This window comes from Arvicola amphibius, chromosome 11 (genome assembly GCF_903992535.2).
Source record: "Arvicola amphibius chromosome 11, mArvAmp1.2, whole genome shotgun sequence".
NCBI lineage: Eukaryota > Metazoa > Chordata > Mammalia > Rodentia > Cricetidae > Arvicola > Arvicola amphibius.
In genome coordinates this window covers 37,736,436-37,758,234 of record NC_052057.2, presented here as the reverse complement: position 1 = coordinate 37,758,234, position 21,799 = coordinate 37,736,436, and the positions used below count along the sequence as shown (strand labels likewise).

Genomic DNA, 21,799 nt, shown 5'->3' with positions numbered 1-21,799 from the left:
GAAGAGGCCTAGCACCCCACCTGGGCAGCACACCAGAGCTGACCCTGTTGTGTGTGTGGGGGGGTGCAGGTGAGCCAGCCCTGAGGGCATGAAAACAGAAGAGCTGACCCTGCCACCCCCTCATATTCTCTCTTCAGCAATCAGCACGATGTGAAATCCACAAAGAATAATAAATAAAATAAAAATAATAAAAGTAGAAATAATAACAATAATAAAAGACACTGCCTGAATAATTTGATCCTAAAAGCAGCTAGAGAGTCTGAGCAAAGCCTTCATATCGGGGAGTTGTGTGAGCAGACATATTGGAGATGGAATCTGAGAGGGGTGAGAAGGGCTTCTCCATGGTACAGGGATGGCACCTTGGTACCCAGGCTAGATGAAGAGAACACCCACAGAAGGGGACAGTCACCCACCTTAGCACATGGAGGCACAGTGAGGTGAGGAAGAAGCACATTTGGGAGAAGTATTGAGGAGAAGAGATTGATTACCTTGCGGAGAGATCCGAGGAGCAAACATGTAAGCATTTGAAATAGCGTTTCTCACTGTTATAAAGAACTCCACATACAGAGAGGGAGAACACTGGTGACAAGTCTAATGTGTACAAGAACCAAACTGCATGTGTCACTTGTCTAGTGTTGTCCATAAAATAGGTGTGAGTGTGTGTGTGTGTGTGTGTGTAGGTGCACACATTCCCCATTAAGAAAGCTGAGAGCAAAATCCATATCTGTGTCTAAATTCTGTTCCATGCAAACTCCCCCCCCAAATAAGAACAAACATCTCTAAATCTCACAAACACAAACCTCTTACTTTCAAGGTTGGGGCAGGATAAATTATATATTTGATCAATTTCATGACATCAGAAACTAGCAAACCATGTTAAATGGATGACTAAAATGTGTTAAAAGAACACAAAGCCATCTTGAAGGGCTAAGCAGTTCGGGCATAATTCAGCTGTCTTTAAACAATGTTAGGAAAATGCATTGCCTAATTGACTAAACAGCTGTGAATCTATGCTGTTTACAAGTGGGTGGATAAATGGGTGAAGGAAAGGAAGCTTTTCCTTACAGTAACATCAACCAGCAAGTGAAGGAAATGCTATTCAGCATCGCGCAAGAACCTCATGTTTCTAAGCAAAGAGACCACTTTCAAATGTAAACTACCAGAAAAGACATTGGGACTAGTCACAGACTTGTTTATGTGACCTCATTGAGTCAGACTGTTACATTTATGTGTTCAACACATAGCTCTTAGCAGTGCGCCTACATCAGCAAGTGTTATCCTCAACATGTGTGTGCAAAGTAAAGTCTTCGACTTGGCATGTCCTCTGAAAGTGCATGACCAGGTATCACTCTGAGAAATGATCCCATCAAGTAGAAACAAATTTTATGATAAGAAAAATGAAAATTTCCCCAAACACCAGTGAACAATAAAACTTGCAATGTTCTAAGTGGGTGATGATGGCTCATTGGGAATTACACTCTGAATCTCCATGAAAGCCAGTAATTGTGTCTGGGATTGAAGTCCTATAATCAACTCCAGATTTGGTCAATCAAGAGGATGAGCGGGAAGTTCTGAGGTCTTATTTCAACAGAAGTGGAGAAAGCAGCACAGAACTAGATAAATAGTCAAAACCCAAAGTGGTCAAAATTAGTCCTTTGGCCAGAAGTGCATGGGTTTAATCACGATGGTGAGAGACTGGAAGGCAATGTTAGTAGAACTCAACAGCATGTAAGATTTTTCCTATCAGTCAAAAGTCATGAAATTTATGTTGGGGGTGGCATTCCTGAATGTCCATTCAAAAGAACCACTCCCAAGCCAAGGAGCCTCAATAGACTGCTAGAATCTAGCAGCTAGACTGCTTTGGGCACATCAACTAATACCCATTGCCCAAGTCCATATGGAAGGGAAAATAGGGAGGTCGGTGATTTGTGGGCCTTGGTTAAATAGGTGCTTTGGGTGAGAGGCCCTTGAAGGAGTCCAGAAGTACCTGGAAGGTAGGACTTGTATTTCTCTATGACTGCAAGATTGTTGAAGTGAGCATACGCAGGTTCAACCGGGTGGTGCTTCCAAAGCAATGCTGGCCAGAGAGCTCTTGGGAGCTCAAGAGAGAGAAGTGTGGGCCATGCAGGGCCATGGACATGGTGACTGTCTCTGGTCTTAAGGCCAAGATGGCAATCATGGTAGGAAGGCTGGGGCAGAAGAAAATACCTAAGAAGACAGGGAAGCACTTCTCCTGGTGCTGGCTCCTGCAGATTGTGATACTACACAGGGATCTCCCTACCTTTTCAGCAGTGAACTGTTGGCGCTTACAGCTTAGGTGCAAACCACTGTTGGAAATATTCTAGGCTGGAGATGTAGCTCCTGCACCTAGCAAGCCAGTACTGCATAAGCCAGTTACAATAGTGCATGCCTGTAACCCTAGTGCTCAGGAAATAGAGGCAGGAGGATCAGGAGTTCAAGGCTACACTTTGTCTATGTAGCAAGTTTGAGGCTAGCTTGGGATACATGAGTCGTAAATACATGAGTCCAAATAAATAGTTTTTATTTTTTTAATTTATTTTCATTTAGTTTATTCCACTAAAATATGTGTGAAAAAGCAAATGCCATTTGACAAATTATGTATCTAAAGTACATAAGTTTTGTTAAAAAGAACATAAATGGCCAGAAATATCAGGAGGGGGAAATGAGTTATACACATACTCATTTGATGAAATTTAATGCTTAACAAAAAGTCCTACCTAAAATCTATTCTCATTGTCCACAGTATTGGGATAAATTAGGACTGTGTGTTGAGCATCCTTCCATCCTCTGCTACCCTGGCCTTTATCTCCACCTCCTGATGGTTCTCTTTCTTCTCCTAGAGCAACTGTTCTCAACCTGTGGGTCGTTACCCCTTTGGAACCAGCCTTTCACAGGGGTTGCCTAAGACCGTGGGAAAAGACAAATATTTACATTACGATTCATAACAGTAGCAAAATTACAGCTATGATTTAGCAACGAAAATAATTTTATGGTTGGAAGTCACCACAACGTGAGGTTAAAGGGTCATGGCCCTGCTTTAGACAATCTCTTACACCTTCAAATGATACGTACGTATGTCCATATGAAAGTACATGGATATGTTTTTGTATAAAGTCTAGAGATCCCAGATAAGAGACAACATGAGCTATTTACCTTTTAGAGGCTGCCTTAATTCACTTAATGTCCATTTTCCTGTAGACACGAACTTAAAATTTGATCCTTAAAATACTAATTCTACAAATTAAGTAGCAAGGTAGGAAGCTACAAGGCTAAGTAAGAGGAATACTAAAATATTTTATAAAAATAATCTTAGCCATGGTTGCAGCCGCGCACAGAGAAAGCATGAATAGTTGGTGTCTTAGGCGAGTGGAATGTGAGTGAAGTATTTATTGTGTTCACCATCTTGTCATGAAGTTGCTTAAGCAATAAATGAAATCAAACACTTAAAAATAGGAAATAAATGGGTGGAAGCAACAACAGCTATTAGAGAATGCTTGAGGAATTTTGCTGTAGAAGGAAACAGAAAATGGGCCATTGTCTGGAAAGGGGAGTGGGCTCCAGGAAGGGAAAGGCTGTTTTGAGATAAGCAACAGGGATGTTTGAATGCTGGTGAGAATGAGCTGCCAGGAGGGGGACCTGGTGGTACAGGGAGCAGAGTTGTAGGAGCCAAGGGCTCCAGGAAGGGAGAGGGGCAAAACCCAGCTTGCTGTTGCAGGGTTGGCCTCTGGGTACCGAAGGGATGTGAGAGGGTTGGGTCCTTGACGGCAGAAAGCTGAGGAAACTCTGCCCTGGTTGGTTACACTGTCTCCACGGCATAAGCTAAGCAAGGTTTTGACCTCGGGTTATAGCTGTTGGAAGAGAGTCCCAGACCAAGGCAGGTGGGAGGGATTCCAGGGGGAACCAAGCAACCAACCACGGCTGCCATGATGGATTACATCTTCTTGAACTGTAAAACAGAATAATCCCTTCCTCCCTTAAGTGGTTACAGCCATGCAAACACAGCTAATCTGTTCTCCTTTGGGTTTCTTTTCTGTTCTTGAATATCCACCACAGGGCCCATCTCTCTGCAGAATTGGCAGCCCTTCCCTTCCAGTCTGTAAGTTGATACTGAGTGATTTTAGCCTGAGGTGACGCCTGTCTCTCTGGTGACTTCAGCATGCAGCTTTGAGTTCTGCTCGTTGGGCCCTCTGTGGGTAACAGAACTGTTTTCTAGAACTAGCCAGACTTAAGCCTAATAAATTACAGAACGAAAATACATACATGTACAAGAAAAAGTGTTCGATTTTTTTCTATGGTAATTTAAAAATCTACATAAAATCATTAAAGAACTGCCCCTGTGTATGTTGTTCAAAGACAGCTTCTAAGAAAACATCTAGTGTTGAAGGAAGACAGAGGAAGCAACTTCACATTCTGCTTTTCAATAAGGCTTGAGAATACAGAGTGGATTCAATAATAAAGCTACAGAAAACTGCATTTAAAGATTTCTTTGTTTTGTTTTGTTTTTTTTTTGTTTTTATTTGTTTGCTTTTTGTTTCTTCGAGACAGGGTTTCTCTGTAGCTTTTGGAGCCTGTCCTGGAACTAGCTCTTGTAGACCAGGCTGGCCTCAAACTCAGAGATCCGCCTGCCTCTGCCTCCCGAGTGCTGGGATTAAAGGCGTGCGCCACCACCGCCATGCTCTAAAGAAGAGTTATATTGATTTTTCATGATGTTTAAGTGTGTGTGGGGTTGCGTGGGTATGTGCATGTGAGTACAGGTGCCCACGAGGCCACAAGAGGGCATCGGATTCCTGGGAGTTATGTGTAGTTTGTGAGCAGTCTGATTTTAGTCTGGGAACCAAACTCACGCCCTCTGGGAGTGGAAGAGCATCATGCACTTTAACCACTGAGCCAGAAAACTACATTATAATATATAGAATATATTATCTTCATAATATATTGATAAATGGGAAATAAGGCTATAAAATAGTGTGTTTCATAGAACTAAATTTTGTAGAAACAAATCAAAATAAAATCTACATGTATATTTCTATAATTTCCTCTTTATCTATGACAGGTTTGCCAGCAAAATGTATCAATAACAATTTTTGGCTAGAGGCATTTAGCTTACCTTCATATCAGCTCATTAATCGGCATAAAATGCGTATAACTGGACATAAGAGAGCCGGCAGTGAGAGGAACTGAGAGACGCATTAATCACCCTCCCCTTTAAGTTATCTGAAGTCTGTCTTCTTAGATTAGATCAGCAGAAAGTAATGTTCTTTGAACATCACTTTAATCCCCTGAAGTAATGCTGTTGCATAGCTATGAGTAAATATTTGAACCCTTAGTTTTTATTAAGATGAAATAAAGAACACTTTCTTTCTCTTTTGCAAAATCATATTTACAATCATTGGCCCTTCTGCTACTCACTACTCTTGTAAAGAGTGGCTAGCCGGGGTCCAGGAGTATTGCCACAAGAGATCACCTTTTAGTGAGCTTTCCTCATAGAGCACAAATCTTAAAGCACATATTACTTCCTCCTTTCCCCTGCCTCCCTGTGTTAATAGATGTAAAGAGCTGGCTACAGATCTTGTATAATAAGGTACTAGCCTTTTAACTGATACATTATATGTATGCATGTTATATGTATGCATGTTATGTGTATATGGGTGCATGCGTGTATTTGGGCATGTGGAAGTCCAAGGCTAATGTTGAAAGTGTTTTCTTCGTCGTTTTCTATCTTACTAAGGTAGAGTCTTTCCCTGAACCTAGAGCTCACTAGTATGGCTGATGCAGCAGCCAGCCTGCTCCAGAGATCCTCTTTCTCCTCCTTCAACGCCCTGAGATTCCAGGTGGACCATCACAATCACCTCACATTCATGTAGGTGATGGGAATCACACTCCAGTCCTTATACTTATGTGTACATGGCAAGCAGTTTATCCAATTAGCCATTTCTCTAGCCTCTTGTCTTAAATTTTCAGTCTTCTGTCATATTTTTGGTAGTTCCTCTCAAAATTATTTCTCAAAGTAGACAGGTAAGTTCTGAAACTTCCAAATATTCTATAATAAATAAAAAATTTGGACAGTTAATGCTTTTAGCTGTCCACGTGTATTTATAAGATCTGGGTTTAAACAGTTGTCCTTGTGGCCATCAGTGTGTCCTAGGTATTATTCTCTTATGTGCATGAGCCTAGCCTATGGCTCTCATTGAACTTCCACTATAATTTCATTAAGAAATAGTAACTTTCCAAACAGTATATTGTCTAAGATACTTTAGTGACATGCACTTTCCTAATGTAAAATAAATAAAAATGGAATTTTCAAATCTCACCAAGTAGCAACTTCCAGAAAATTGCTACTCGTTTCTTCTGGTGGTTTGAGAGAAGGCCTCGGCCTTCAGAAGACTGCACCAAGCTGGAATGCCGGATTCTCCGGAGGGCTGCAGGCTGAGGTGACTAAATGACTAAATGACCTTTTCCATGCCGGTGAGGAGTGGGTGACTGCTGTAGGTCAGGACTGAGGTCACTGGCTGGAAAATTACAAACAAAGTCATAATTTTGGCTGAGGGAGAGTAAACTTGGACTCCAGACAAAGCCAGCGCTTCCTCAGTGATGAAAGAATAAGGTCCCATTTCCCCTGTGTCAAGGCAAACACTGGGCATGAGCTCCGTCTGGATGGCCAGCGTTTGTCATGTTCCTGAGCCTGGTGTGAGGACTGCCCCTGTGTGGTCAGGATGAAGCTACTGATGTCTGGGACATGTCTGGAAAAGCAAAGATGTCTCTCAGGGAACAGAGCTTTGAACTGTAGAGATGGAAGAAGCCTGCAGCGGTCAGGATCCTTTTGTCCCGAAAGGCTGAGCCGTGGAAGGGTCATGGTGACTGCACATTCTGCTTGGAGACCTGCAGGAGGAGTATTCCTTTCTCTTGCTCTGTGCAGCATCGCTCTGTCCCCGAACAAGACCCTGCCGCTACATAGGAACCTGTACATGCTCTTCATCCTGCATGGTGGCCACGCGGTGCCTCCGTCTTAACACCATCTGTATTTCTGTATTGTCTGGGGATGTTCCCCAGTTGGTAGAGTGCTCATCGAGCATGCCAGAGGCCCAGAGTTCAATCCCCAGCACTGTATCAACCTCAGAATGGTAGCTTGTGCCTGTACTATCAACGCTTGGGAGATGGGAACAACGGGATCGAGAATTTAAGGTCTTCTTCAGCAAATTCATAACCGGCCTTGGAAACACAAGATTTTGTCTGAAAACAACAGTTAAAAAGCTGGGTAATGTTAGCTCTTTGCATAGGTAGGTGCGGCAGCTCCTCTTGGTCTCTGCTAACCTGGTGTTCCACTGGCCAAGTCTTTTCTTTTAACCTTAGCTGCAGAGCCCTTCTTAGATCCACACTGTTAATTTTAATTTAACCTTCCAATTTGTGGAATGGCTTTTCAACTTTAATTTTGTCACCTGTCACATCCTCAGCTTTCTAGTGTGGATGCTTGGGCAAGAATGACCTGAAGTTGTGTGCATGGTTGGTCTCAGAGCTGGACTTGACAGTGTCTTTCAGATTGGATGACTCTGTTGAGCAAAGTTTGGGAAGACTCTTTGGCTTCCATGCGCATGGAGACAAGTACCAAGATCATTATCGCAGCAAACACGTGTAGCTTGCATGGGGATCAGCACTGGAGCCTCAGTGTATGGCCATGCAGTTCTCTCGGTACCTGGCAGCTAGAGCGAGCCGTGCAGAGCCATAGAACGTCTGAGACACAGCTGAAGCGAGTGCCAGCCGCTAAGATGCTGACAGCCCAGGCCATCTCTGCACACATGGTGCTGCTTCTTTCCTATGGGAGCAGCATGGTCGCAAACACACAGGAAAAGGTATGAAGTGAACCCAGAAAAACGAGCTCAACCAAAGAGAAGAGATGGATTTGGACACATCCAAGGGCATCCTCATTATTTGTTAACTTTTGGGGTTTTGTTTTGTTTTTGCCTGTGGGTTTTTTTTTAAGCAAAAATATATCTTAAGTAACTAAAAGCTGGCTTAAAAGACAAAAATAAATCTAACTCAAGTTATCAACGAAGTATTTCAAAGGAACGCAGCTTTAAACTTGTGTTTTAAATTGTTCCTTTAATAAAATACTAAATGTATGGGCTGCTGGAGAGAGCAGTCCGTGGTGCCCTTGCGGAGGACTCAAGCTTGGTTCTGAGCACCCACATACAGTGGCTCACAACTTCCTGCCTGGACGCCAGGTATACACGTGTTGCATGGACAAACAGACAGTCAGGCAAAGCAGTCATACATACAAAATAAAAGTAAATAAATCTTTTTAAAAAATAAATACAATACTAAATTTAAAAACAAGAAACCCAGGTTAGAATACTAGGTGCATGGAAAGGGCTGGGGCACTGCCCACTTGAGGAGTCCCCTGTGCCCTTGTGAAGGTTTGAGGCCAGGCACGAAGCCACCACACATTGTCTTTGTCTCTGAGTCTTCCTTCCCTTGTATTGCCTGAGCTCTGGATCCATGTGTATTTCTGTTTCACTGCTACTATGGAACTGAACGCCAAACACATGAACCTGGGATGAGTGAGGCAAAAAGCAAATAAAGAGATACTAAAGTCTCTCGGAATATAAGGGGAACCACTTTGTCTTTCTAGTTGAAAGGATGAAATGCAGAAGTCATCAGAGGGGGAGAGAGAGTCCCTGGCGATTTATAGGACGTGGCTAAAGGTGACTCATGGGAGCTCTACTTTCTGGACCGTCTGCTTGCTGTCCTTTTCTCTTCCTACAAGGAGCGCGAGCGAGCGAGACGAGCGAGAAGACGCGCGCGAGAGCGCGAGAGCGAGCGCGCGCGCGCGCGCGACGACAAGAAAAGGGCGAGCGGTAGACCGAACAGCGAAAGAAAAAAGAAGAAAGAAAGAAAGCCGACCCTCCATACAGCCCGCCATAAAACAACCCCTCTCTCTCTCTCTCTCTCTCTCTCTCTCTCTCTCTCTCTCTCTCTCTCTCTCTCCCTTATTCCCTTTGCTGTCTTTCCAAAGATTCATTTTCTGACCTAGTCTTAAATGACAGTGATTGTACCTCCATGCTCACATACAGAGTTCTGACACACACATGGTCACACAGGCAGGCTTCAGCACACACAGGCTCCCGTCTGCGTACTGCTGTGCTCTTTTTCCTTTTTGATAACCTCACAAGCACCATAGGGCTCTTGGTAGAATCCCTCCAGGTTTTCCTGAGCCCAGGATATTTGAGGGTTCTAGTATTCTCTAACCTTCCTGGTGTATAATAAAGATTTGTGTAACCAATCCATCAACCTGGCTTTTATTGGAAGTTGTATTGTGGAGAGGTCTAGACTGGTCCTTTCTGAGTGTCTCTGTACAGTATCCCCTGACAGGGGAGCTTTATGTTTTTCTTGAGGATTTCATACCAGATTATTATATTGCTTTATTATCTGTATGTTAAAATAAGCTATGTAAGTAGAAAAAAATTGTACATGTATTAGGTATGTCTTAAAAAGCCAAAGAGTATAAACACAGTTTGATGAGAAGTCTTCCTCTGCAGATACTTAGAGGCAGGTGTTCCTGAAGTATAGCATGCCTAGACAGTGGACATGTTGTATGTATTTGTTGAAAAGAGGGTCACTTCTAAAACATGACGTGTGGGATGCATGGCAGAACATCTTATATTTTTCACTTGTTCCCCAGTTTCTCAGTACATGTAGAAATCATTTCTTAAAAAAGCAACAGTAGTTCATTGGAGAGGTATATCTGGTAATGACAGACTCACAAAGCTTTCTTAAGTGAATTACTATACTCACTAATTAATATTTATTACTTAAGTCATTTCATTGAATGTGCTCCTATTAATAACCATTCATGCTTTGACTTCAAGTTGTTTTTGACTATAAGCAATTTATCTTGGAAACCTGGATTTTCATAGAATTAGTTTAACCATTTTCTAAAATATGGTTGGTATTTTTTTTTGTTTTTTATTTTTTGATACTGGGTTTCTCTGTAGCTTTGGACCCTGTCCCAGAACTAGCTCTTGTAAACCAGGCTGGCCTTAAACTCACAGAAATCCACCTACCTCTGCCTCCTGAGTTCTGGGATTAAAGGCATGTGCCACCACCATCCAGCATGTTTGGGATTTTTAGGATGAGGGAAGATATGAATAGATATTCCCCCCTGATATGGAATACCTTTCTGTATGCTGTCAATATGTTTTATTGCCATTGGTTAATAAAGAAACTAATTTGGCCAATAGCCAGGCAGAATAGAGCCAGGTGGGAAATCCAAGCAAAGATAAAGGGAAAAAGAAGGCTGAGTCTGGGAGATGCCAGCAGCCACTGGAGAAGCAAGACGTGAAGTAATGAATGCTAGGGCAACATAATACCACAGCCACGAGGCAATATATAGATTAACAGAAATGGGTTAATTTAAGATGTAAAAGCTAGTTAGTAATAAGCCTGAGTCATCAGCCAAACAATTGTAATTAACATTAAGACTCTAAGTGGATATTCAGGAACAGGTGAATGGGAGAGAAACCTCCAGTTACACCCCCTAACCCTAACCCTAACCCCCTCTCCTGACTTTGGAGGGAACTAGGTGTAGAATGGAACACAGTTCCATAAATCTGTGGCTGACACCAGCCAGTTAACTATTCGGCATTGATGCTCCTCAAATTTGTGTGGTAGTTGCTATCCCTTATCTTGTATGCCTTACAGATGGAGTTCTGGGTGTGGTCCTACTACACATTCCCTGGGCATTCTCAACATCTGGAAGGGAACTGCTTGTCTCAGCAGATCTTCAGTGAAGATGAGAGTGATAGTCTGGAGACAGATGTCAGAGAGCTGATGGGGTCGAGGATGTTGTCCCCATATGGCACCTCGGCATTTAAGAATACAGCAGCATTTAAGAAGGGCCAGCATAACAGCAAGGCTGGCGGTGCTGGTGCACTCAGGAAGCAGAGGCAGATGGATCCCCGAGTTCCAGGCCAGCCTGGTCTGCAGAATGAGTTCTAGGACAGCTACTATAGCACTTGACAGAGAAACCCAGCCTTGAAAACAAAACAAAGGGAGGAAAAGAAAAGAAAAAAGCAGGACAGGCGCTCTCACAACCCCCTTGTGTTCTCTTATTCAGTTTGTAAAACCCTCATTAGAGAGGTGTCCACCCTATAACTTCAGGTCAGGGAGTTCCCATCTCTGAGGACAGGGTCACAGAGAACCAGAACAACCAAGACTCAGTAAGTTCTGCACACCAGCTTGTTGTGGAATATTTGCTGAAGACGTGATGCATTTGTTTATGCTGTGGAATATTTGTTTAATGATACCAGGATGTGTTGGATTCTTTCACGTTGCATTTGTTTAACTCTTAGGTTGCATTTGTTTGACTCTGTAAAGCTGTGCTACTTTGCCTGTCTAAAATACCTGATTGATCTAATAAAAAGCTGAACGGCCAGTAACTAGGTAGGAGAGAAAAATATGCGGGGCTGCCAGGCAGAGAGAATAAACAGAAGGGAAGAGGGAAGGAGTAAGAAAAGGAGTAGAGGCCGATGCGAGGGGCTAGCCTCCTAGCCACCCAGCCAGCCACAGACTGAGAAGGAAAGCAAGATATAGCGAATAAAGAGCGGCAAATAGGCCAAGACAAAAATGTTGTTAAAGGGAAATGAGATAATTTAATTTAGAAAAGCTGGTTAGAAACAAGCCAAGCTAAGGCGGGACATTCATAGGTAAGAATAAGTGTGATGATTTGGGAGCTGGGTTGTGCCCCCCTCCCGAAGAATAAAGAGAAAAAAAAAGAATGAAAAATAACCCCACCAGCTTCCGCCCATTAGGTGGCGCTCCCTTCAATCACTGTTCCCCGCAATCAGACACAAGTCCCAACCCAAAGACACAGGTTCCTGTGTAGCATGGGGCTTTTGTTTCCTTTTCAAGATTACAGATTTACATTACATAAGTTAGTAATTTTCTCATGTCATGGGGCTTCAGCCATGAGCCTAGCTGGAGGCAAGGGGAAAGCGATCGTGCGCACACACCTCTGATTGCTGGGGAAAAGGCGTGATCTTTAAAGCTTTGGGGACTTTTCTAATGCCCGTCACACACTTGAGTCCAGACCTCCGTGGAGACTTAACGCTCTTCAGGATGACCTTTTACAGCTAGCATACAGTGGCACATCCAGAAGCTTCCCTAAGCCCGCACTTCCCCATGGCAGGCTACTCTGCTGTGTTGGAGTCCTCGGAGCAGTTACTCCTGTTCACCCTCCTGGCCTTAACCTTTCTGTACCTGTGCCACCGTGGACCGCACATCTCAGATGCTTTGAGCATAGACCTAGCAGTGTGCAGCTTTTCCAACTGGTATTTGGTAATCTCCTTCACTGGAAAGGTGTGTTCCCAAGAGAGAAGGATTTAGGGGTGAAAAGCACCTCGTTTCAGAATACAGTGTGCGGAGAATCTGAATCTACAACTTATTAGGATCTACTGAAAATCACCAACCGCAATTAACTGTAATTTTGTGAAACTCAGTTTTTTCCCAAGATACATCTAACAACTGAGGCAGAGCAAGCATCAGCTCTGCGCTTTTACGTGTTGAGAACCCCGAAGCCGTTTTCATCTTCCCACGCTGTCTAGGGCTAGGCGCCCAGAAAGGGAACCCAGGCGCCCCCTTCTCGGCCTCTGTCTCCTGTACCCTATCTTTCCACAGTTTACATTCTGCGGGGACTGGAGATTTTCAAAGCCTGACTCGATCCCTCCCGGGATCAGACCCTTTCTGCTGTTTTGCGGGTGGAAGGCCCGCGCCGCGTTAAAAGAAAGCAAGCCAGAAAGTTGCATTTAAACTTTAGGAGCTGCGTCAGCGCAGTCGCCTAGAGAAAGCTCCTCCGAGCTGGACAGATTCCTTGCAGTTTTCAGGCGCCAGGCGTGGGGAGGAGGCGGCGGCGCGGGGCGGGGGCGCGCGGGGCTGGGGTGCAGGCGGAGACTTGGGGTGACGCGGTCCCGGGCCGCTGTGCCACACAGGGGTTCTCAGCTTCCGGCAGAGTCCTGCGCGGGGCTGCGTGTGCGGCAGCGGAACGCGGACCGGGAGGCTGGCTGCCCGCGGGCGAGGCGCGCTGGGAGGCCGAGGCCGGGGTCGGGGCCGGGGAGCCCCGCGATCAGCCACAGCGGGGTCCCGGGGCCGCGGAGGGGCCATGGCTGCCGGCAGCATCACCACGCTTCCCGCACTGCCCGAGGATGGCGGCGCCGCCTTCCCGCCCGGCCACTTCAAGGACCCCAAGCGGCTCTACTGCAAGAACGGCGGCTTCTTCCTGCGCATCCACCCGGACGGCCGCGTGGACGGCGTCCGCGAGAAGAGCGACCCACACGGTGAGCCGTCACCTCCCACCCGCGAGCGTGGTCTAGACCGACCTGCTCCCTTGCCCTCGGGGACCCGGGGACACTGAGACGAGGCGCCCTCAGTCCATAGGCACTGGAAGCAGATCCATTCCCGTGCCCTCATGACTAGGGTCCCGGCTCTGCACCTCCTAGCAGCTCCAGGTGGGCTGGCTCCGTAGTTTCTGGTCACTCACGGGCCACCCGCTGCAGCCGGGTTGCTAGGACGCTTGAGGCGAGGGGTCCTTTGTGGTGGGGGTAGGCGTGTCTCCTCCAGGGCTCTAGAACTCCTTGGCATTCTGCAGTCACCCAGGGAAACAGAGGCAGGAGGACATGTTCTTCAGCTGAGCCCTGCACTTCAATTCGGATTTGGTTGACCAGAGGGATGTGGACCCTACCCCCACAGCTATCACTCACTTCCCGCACCCAGCTTCTCCAGGTTATTCCAAAGAGAAAAGCTACGGAAGTCAAAACTGACAAAAGACTAGCAAACCAACCTTTGGCTTCCTTAGAGAGCGCGACAGTGTTTCAGTGTGAAGTGCAGTGCAGATCTGTGGACAGCGCTGAAGGGAGGGGGTGCAGGCTTTGCCGTGGAGTGACGGTGAGATAAGAATTACAACTTTTAATTTGTGGAATAAAAATATACCCGGTAGTAGATGTAGAAACGGTCCTAAATCAGTAGGCTCAACCGTAAGGGCTCCAGGACGTCACCTGGGGCGTTTGCTCTAACAGGTTGGACCCAGCTCCTGAGTCAGGGATGAAACCCCTGCATTCCTGAGTTTGTGTTCTCAGTAGTGTTCCCCCAGAAACCATACTTGGAGAGCCACTGTCTGAAATAGGCCCAAGAGGGCTAGTTTAGGTATCTAAGGATTGGAGGTGAGAGAGATGACCTGCGGTTAAAAACAAATAGTTAAAACATCTGCTCAGGCCGGGGGTGCTACTGCATGTCTTTAATCCGAGCATTCGGAGAGGTAGAAGTAGGTAGATCTCTGTGAGTTCAAGGCCAGCCTGATCTACAAGAACTAGTTCCAGGACAGCTAGGGTTGTTACACAGAGAAACTGTGTCTCGAAAAAAAGAGAGGGTTGCTTAAAGGGCTGCAGGCTGCATTCATCTCTAAGAGTTTGGATGGGGAGGGTCGGACTTTTTTTTTTTTTGCCTGAGAGAAGAATATTCAAGGGCCTGAGTTCCCAGTTCCCAGGTCCTGAGGTTTTCCATTCAAGAGCTTTGTTTTTATCTTAAGATGGCTAGGGAATTCTATTTGCTATGTAAGGAACAGGAAGACCAGAATGCCCCATGAACAAAAGGAGCTGCCCTACGTTTGCGACATACACTTTCATATTTGCTGAATATTTAAAAAACATAATAGAAATTTTAACCGACATATAAAATATAAAAGTTGGGCATATTAAGGGGATAGAGTGATTTCCCACACTGTGCAATGTTTAAATGGGTTTTTAAAAAAATCCCCGTCTCCTCACTTCCATTTTTTACAGTCAGACCTTATCCCGATGCTTTCTTCTCCCTTGAAATGTGGCACGGTGTTTTCTGTTATCACTGCTGGTGTCACTGCTGTGTCCTCACAGCGAGACACTTGTTGCCACCTCCTGTTTCATAGATTGTACTAAGAGATTGTACATTATTCTTTGTTTTGCGCCCATAGTAATTAGGAAAAGATGCCTGAAAGCTATGATATGAGTTAGCACTGTGTCTCTATTTTAGCGTAGAGTGGATGTTTAAAAGAAAAAGTATCTTTGCATTGAGATTCATCTGCTTCTGACTCAGCTGCTAGGACAGGCTGCACCTGTGTCCCAAGTGGTTTTATTCTTTCCCAGAGCGTGTGTTGTTTGAAAGCCTGTCATGACTAAGGGCAGAAGAAATATCTTCCAGTCTGCTGGGTTCTGTTTGGAGCTTTACCTAATGCTCTTTTTTTCAATGCTGTATTAGTTGCAAGATTATTTTTTCTTTGAAGCTGTTTACCTTATAATAAGACAGAGCTGAGTAGGGATAATTCTGAATTGCATAACATATTGCCATACTGTAAAAACAGCTGTGCATTCCCCCAAATAGCGAGTGGGTTATTATACGTTTTCTTTTCTTTTTCTTTCTTTCTTTTTTCATTCTAGAGATTTTTCTGCTTCGGCCTCCTGCCTCTTGAGTTTTTACAGGATTGTAGGCTTTATAATCTTGGGATTGGCCATGTGTCATTATGCCCAGCTCAGTTTGTCATCTTTTTTAAATTTTACTTTTTAGATTTATCTTATTTATGTGAGGGTTTTGCCTGCATGGATGTGTGTGTGTGTGCCACCTGCATGCAGTGCTCGTGGAGGTCAGAAGAGGGCATTGGATTTCCTGGAATTGGAAATAGGATTATTGCGAGCTACTACCACGTGGGATCTGAACCCAAGTCCTCTTAAAGAGCAGCAAATGCTCTTAACTGCTGAGCCATCCCTCCAATTTTGTAGTCTTTAACTCCGTGATTCTCAAGTGGAGTAATTTGGCAACTCTTAGAGGCATTTGTAGACCTCATAACCTAAAATGGTATTTCTGAAGTTTATTGGGGGCACTCCTGGTACTTAATGGGGTGCATTCCTGGGGTTTAATGAATGTTATTCCTGGGTATTTGATGGTGACCCCCTTCTGTGTGTTTAGTGGGGGAGCACTCCTGGGGATACTCCTGGATATTTAATGTGGGGCACTGCTGGGTGTTTAGTGGGGGAGCACTCCTGGATGAGTGCTGAGTGAGGGAGTACTCTGGGTGTTAATGAATGGCACTCCTGTGTGTGTAGTGGGGACCATCTGGGGTGTTTAGTGGCAAGTACTTCTGAGAACTTAGTGGATCCTGGATCTTCAGTGGGTAGGGACCCACACTGTTAAACATCATGTTACACTCAGGACATACACACAGCTAAAACATTCTAAAGCTAAGGTCCGGGATCTTCCTGCCTTTATCGTTAGCAAAGACAGGATGCCGACAATCAAGACAGTCTGGCAGTCAGGAGTCGATGTGTGCCGACAGCTCGCTCTCCTAGAGGACGCCTTTCTCCCAACAAGAACACCAACCTAAAAGAATACCTAATAGATCCTTTTCTGTGGTCTCATGCGGACATGACCTTATGTACGGTATGTTTTCCTAGCACGTGAAAGGTGTGCTGATGGTTGAACAGATTGGGATGTTTCAAGGGAAACATACAGGAAAGTGTAGGTAAGGGCAACTTGGCCGTACCTCCTCAACTGCACACTTCCCCCAAACAAAAGGAGAAATAAAAGCAGCTGCTTTCCTGCTGCAGTAATGGCTCCGATTCTCAGCTCTTTGTGGTCTTAGTCTTCAAAGTGTCTAGTTGGCCCAAAACTATATCATCTAAGATGTATTCCTTCCTGGGTATCTCTTCCATGTTGCAGAAAGGTCTGGAAGGCGGGCACAATCTGATGGCACTGCTGGCTGGTGTTGACGGAAGCTGGAGTTTGGCAGTGCTTTCTCCTTTGAGAAAATACCTCCGTAAGGTCGGGCTCTAAGCAGACCTGTAAGGCATTGCCTTAATTAGTGATTGATGGGAGAGGGTGCAACCCATGGTGGGTGGTGTCATCCTCTGGGCTGGTGGTCCTGGGTTTTATAAGAAAGCAGCCTGAGCAAGCCAGTAAGCAACACTCCTTCGTGGCCTGTGCATCAGCTCCTGCCTCCAGGTTCCCATCCAATTTGAGTTCCTGCCTTGGCTTCCCACAGTGGACTGTGATCCAAGCTATGTAAGCCAAATAAATCCTTTCCTCCCCAAGTTGCTTTTGGTCATGGTGTTTCATCACAGAAATAGTAACCCTAGCTAAGACAGTAACTTGTAAAGAAATCGTGAGTGTCATGGAGTTCTGAGAAGCATGCTTCGAAGACTGTGCTTTACACAGTGGGTGATGGCTGGGCGGTGGGGTGGGGGTCGTGCAGTTCGGCTGGAGAGGAAGGAGCAAGGTGGGGACAGGGGTGAAATGTCCCTGAAGGGAGGCCAGAGATGACAACCAAACACGGATGTATCCAGGGTCACAGAGTTGCCCATGGCCAGTGGTGTGCCACCCCTGGCCAATCCTCACGTTCTTTCACTCAGAGGGGTCTGCTTTCTGCACCTTTTCATTTATAGGCCCAGAAGATCTTTATTTGTTGTGGGAGCTGGGGTGAAAGCAAGGTGCTGTAAGCAATTGTAGTCTGCTCCTCCAGCTCCTGTGCTGTGCACACACCTTCCTATGGCATCCAGCTCCTGTGCTGTGCACACACCTTCCTATGGTATCCTTGATCTCCATCTCAGCAAGCCTCCTCTCGTGCCCGGGGGATGCCTTGCATGGTGTCTGCTCTGAAGCTTTCCTGTGAGATGGCCCAAGGGAGAGAACATTTTTATCCCAAACAGCACGTCCGGCATGTGGAGGAGGGCAAGATGCTGGCTGGTTATGGACCTGCTAGCAATGGATGTATCCCAGATGCTCTTCCTTAGAGGAAATAAACGCAGTTAGAAATGCTGGATCTACCCTGAGCTAATCCCGACTGCTCGTTGGGAACCAGTCTCTGCTTTCAGGCATCGGGGGGACCTGAGATGGGCAGAGGTTGTTGGCTAGCCCACACCCATGAGGAGTGGGGGTGATGGCCAGATCAGCTTGCTCCCTGCGCTTTTTGCCACTGCTCACACCGCACTGAAGTAAAAACATGGATTGTGAAATTCGCAGATCTTGTTTTATAGAGGCTTGGAGTAGTAGCCAGTTGACTGAATTACCCCCCCCCCCCCATTCACTCTCCTGACCCAGCTTCTTGCCCACCTGGCTGCTGGCCTGTTTCTACAGCCTCCTTGCTCTCTCCCGTTCAGTAGTCCTGGTACCCTCAGGATGCCTGTGGCCAAGCTTCCTCAGGACACTGAGGGCCAGTTGCTTCCAGGGCTCTGTGAGTCCAATATTGCTATTTTCTGAGGATTCTGGGCAAAGCAGCCTTAGCTTTTTTCCATTGCCCTGTGTAAATGCATCCTTTCATTAATGATACTTAATGCTTTGGCCTCCCCCTCCTTTGGTCATATCTGGCAAGTGGCGCCTGCCAATTTGCCTTAATAAGCATGGTATTTACTGTAATGCTGCTTGTGTGCAGTAAACAAATGAGGTCAGGCTCTTGGAGCTTATGAATCCTGGAAATCATGTAATCTGCACAGAGAGAAAGGACAGTTCATGAGTCACAGATATTACCACACCTTAGGAGTCTTTACAGATGCACTCCATGCCAAGTGACTTCAGCCCAGAGACGGCAGCATCCCCTTCTGATGTGCCCTGAGGGCTTTTGTTGGGTTTATAAAACATCCGTTATATAACCAGACCTCTGACACCACAGCCATCTGAGTGTTCTCTGGTTATGTCATGCAACACGGACAGACATGATTTTAAAGTTCAGTTTGAAAACAGAGTCTTGTAGATGCAGTCAACAAACCAGATCCAAACTCTGTACATCACGAATGAAAGTCCACAGAGATGCTAGGAAGCTGTCATCAGCAGGGCTGGCAGAGGCATTTAGGGTCCCCGCTGCAGGACACTGCTTCCTCTCCCGGGGGATGCTTACAGTGGGATGGCCACTGCACATGTGGGGAGTCTTCTCATCTTTTCCCAGTTCCTGTCCTTGTTGATTTTCCGACACTCTTCCCTGGCATCTTTGCCCTGACATATTTGTAAGGCGGCTGGCCTGGGGCAAAAGCCTGTGATCGTGAAATGCGCACATCTGGGGCACACATCTTAGCCTCATTAGCATATTCTGTGCAAACAAACCTGTGTGTGTGTGTGTGTGTGTGTGTGTGTGTGTGTGTGTGTGTGTTTTAGCAAAACAATGATGTAGAGTATGGGCCAGTGGGCTGCCATGTGCTTGGTAATTAGGATGTCCACAGGACATTTGCCAGTTGAAGATGATCTACTTTATTCACACAAACCTTTCTTACAATGCCGTGGTCTTATAAAGCTCGTGGCGATCTCATGTAAACAGACATCTCACCAAGTAGGGCACTGTCGGTTGGTCAGGTAGAAAAGCCTGCAGGTCTTCACTGGGAAATGCTCTCTGGTGAGAATGCTTTGGGAGAGAACCAAGCCACTAAAAGGTCCTTTAGGTATAACAGGTCAGGAGGATGGCACCATTGGAGGTCCCAGGAGGTCCTTGAGAGCGTGGCATAAGGGACTAGTGCTGGTGGGTGGGCATGTGTGGACTAAGCAAGCCAGAGTCACCCAGTGGCCAGTCACAAAGTCCCCTTGCCAATGGGAACCTGCACAGGGGCTTGGGGTGGTGTGTCTCGGGAGCATGGCAATGCAATGCTAGGAGCCGTCTACAGAGTTCCAATGTTCGTAGTTTTGGGCAACTGAAGTGCCCAGCGTGGGGCTGGTTCACTAGCACGCATACCGAAGTCCGTCTTGGGCTTGGCTCATCCTGGAGCTGCTTTGTAGTTTTCGCCTATCTTGAAGTCACAGAAAATGGTTTTCAAGCTACATAAAATGGCTTCACTCGTGTTAGTAACAAATTAGAAATCATTCTTATACCTACAGGCCTCCAGTTAAGCATTAGGTAGTAAGAACTGGCTGCGATTTTGGGTGTTTCCTCCTCCTGCCCACTGTTAGCTCAGCAGCTAGTTATCCGCCTGTCAAAGTTATTCTTAATAATTGTGTCTGGGGATCCTCTGGAACTTGGGAGGGGTTGAGAACAGGTTGTGACTTCCCTTTTGCGCCACAGCCTGTGGCTCTCAGAAGTCACACTGGACTCCCTTTTACCCTTGTCTGAGATTTTAGCCAGAGGCAATGTAGCAACGTGAGCCAACAGCCAGGGTTTAACTTAAGTCTCATCCTGGCTGACCTCTGTTACTCTTCTGACACAGGGCGACCTGCTTGTTGTGACCCTGCTGCTTGTCCACCTGTTTACAGAAACCTGGACTCTGTGTGTGTGTGTGTGTGTGTGTGTGTGTGTGTGTGTGTGTGTCCTTTCACTCTTGGATTATCCAGAGAATTCTTCAGTAAAAGTTCCAGGTTTTTAAGGTATTGTGGATGTTAACAATATAAAGAATATAAAGGAAGACAGGTGGAAAGTAAGGATAACCTCCGAGGTGCAACTGAACTATCAAAAAGAACGCTCTCAATTAATAATTAATCCTGTATTAGTTTATAATAGAAATTTGTCTTACTAATAATTCAGATTATCCCCTAAAGGGGGTGGTTTATCTAAAAGAAGTATTTCTAGAGGAGTTAATGATCCAGCCGGGTTCTGTGAGCTTAGAGTTCTTTGTTTGTAACTCAGTCCCTGAGAGAGGACACTGGGACTCATGGAGGAGCCCCGCATCCTCTGTGAAATGAGTTTGATTCCGTACATCCTAAGTGTCGGAGAGTGATAGAAGCATTCATTCCCCAGGGATGTCTGCTCAGCCGACAGTTATAGTTTCCAGTATGCGTTCAGACACTTGCTGAGACTTCACTCAAGATAATTTTATCTACCACTGTTACAGTGGGGAAGCTTAGGGAATCTTGGAGACTGGGTTTTCTAAGGGTCGTCCATGGAAAGATAACACATTGCTCAGTGAAAATGAATGTTACAACTTTCATTAGCAGTTCTGATTTCTTTAAAAGCATTTATGATTTTTGTTTTATATCTGACAGAATGTCAGATTATATCGTGTGTGTGTGTGTGTGTGTGTGTGTGTCTGTCTGTCTGTCTGTCTGTCTGTCTGTCTGTCTTGTACCTGCATGCCCACTGAGGCCAGAAGAGAGGGTAGATCTCCTGGAGCTGGAGCTACAGATGTGAGTGGCAAGTGCTGGCCACTGAACCTTGGGCCTCAGAAACAGGACAAGTGCTCTTAGCAGCTGAGCTCCCTGTCCAGCCCCAGCATTTTGTTTTGTTTGAGATATGAGTTTTACCCTGTAGCACAAGCTGGTCTGGAACCCTTGGTGATCCTCTTGCCTCAACCTCCCCAAGTGCTGGGATTGCAGTTATAAGTCACCACAGTCAGCAGTATTTAGATTATTTTTTAAGTTATGTGTTGTAGGATAAATTTTTCTCAGGGTTCTGAGAGTTGTTGATTCTTTCTCAGTGGCTCACACCCTGGAGTCCTGTGCTTCCTTCCACTTTACTTGATTTTCCTTTTCCTTTGATAAACTCCTTTAAGCTCATCCTGGTGCAGGATTCTGTGTCAGTCACTGGGAGGCTTGCTTCCAGTTCAGCCATGTAACCTTTCCCAGTTTGTCACCCTCTGGTGACATGTGGCCCTGTCTCCTGCCTCTGCCTCTAAGGAATCCTTTGTTTTCATTACTCTACAGGATGCTCCTGCCCAGCTCATCTTCCTGCAGGCTTTCTTGGGCCTGCTCGTTAGCTTGCCTGTTCCCTGTGTCTCTGCTGTGGGCTCTCCCTCCCTTCTTCTTTTATGTTCTAGAATTTCTTCAGCATGTCATTTTTTTTTTTTTTTTTTTTTTTTTT

At 45.7% G+C, this 21,799-nt stretch overlaps 1 protein-coding gene across 2 annotated transcripts in view; it reads left to right on the top strand.

The window, feature by feature from the left end:
• Fgf2 (fibroblast growth factor 2) overlaps nucleotides 1-21,799 on the top strand; it is a 91,357-nt gene that overhangs the window by 26,831 nt on the left and 42,727 nt on the right. The window contains exon 1 of one of the 2 annotated variants that reach the window (XM_038347364.1): nucleotides 13,157-13,346. The exons of the other annotated variant lie outside the window; for it this stretch is intronic. Coding sequence (XP_038203292.1) covers nucleotides 13,172-13,346 — 175 coding nt within the window. The 5' untranslated portion in view covers nucleotides 13,157-13,171. Of the gene's footprint in view, nucleotides 1-13,156; nucleotides 13,347-21,799 lie in introns of those variants that run through there. 2 annotated transcript variants of the gene reach the window in all.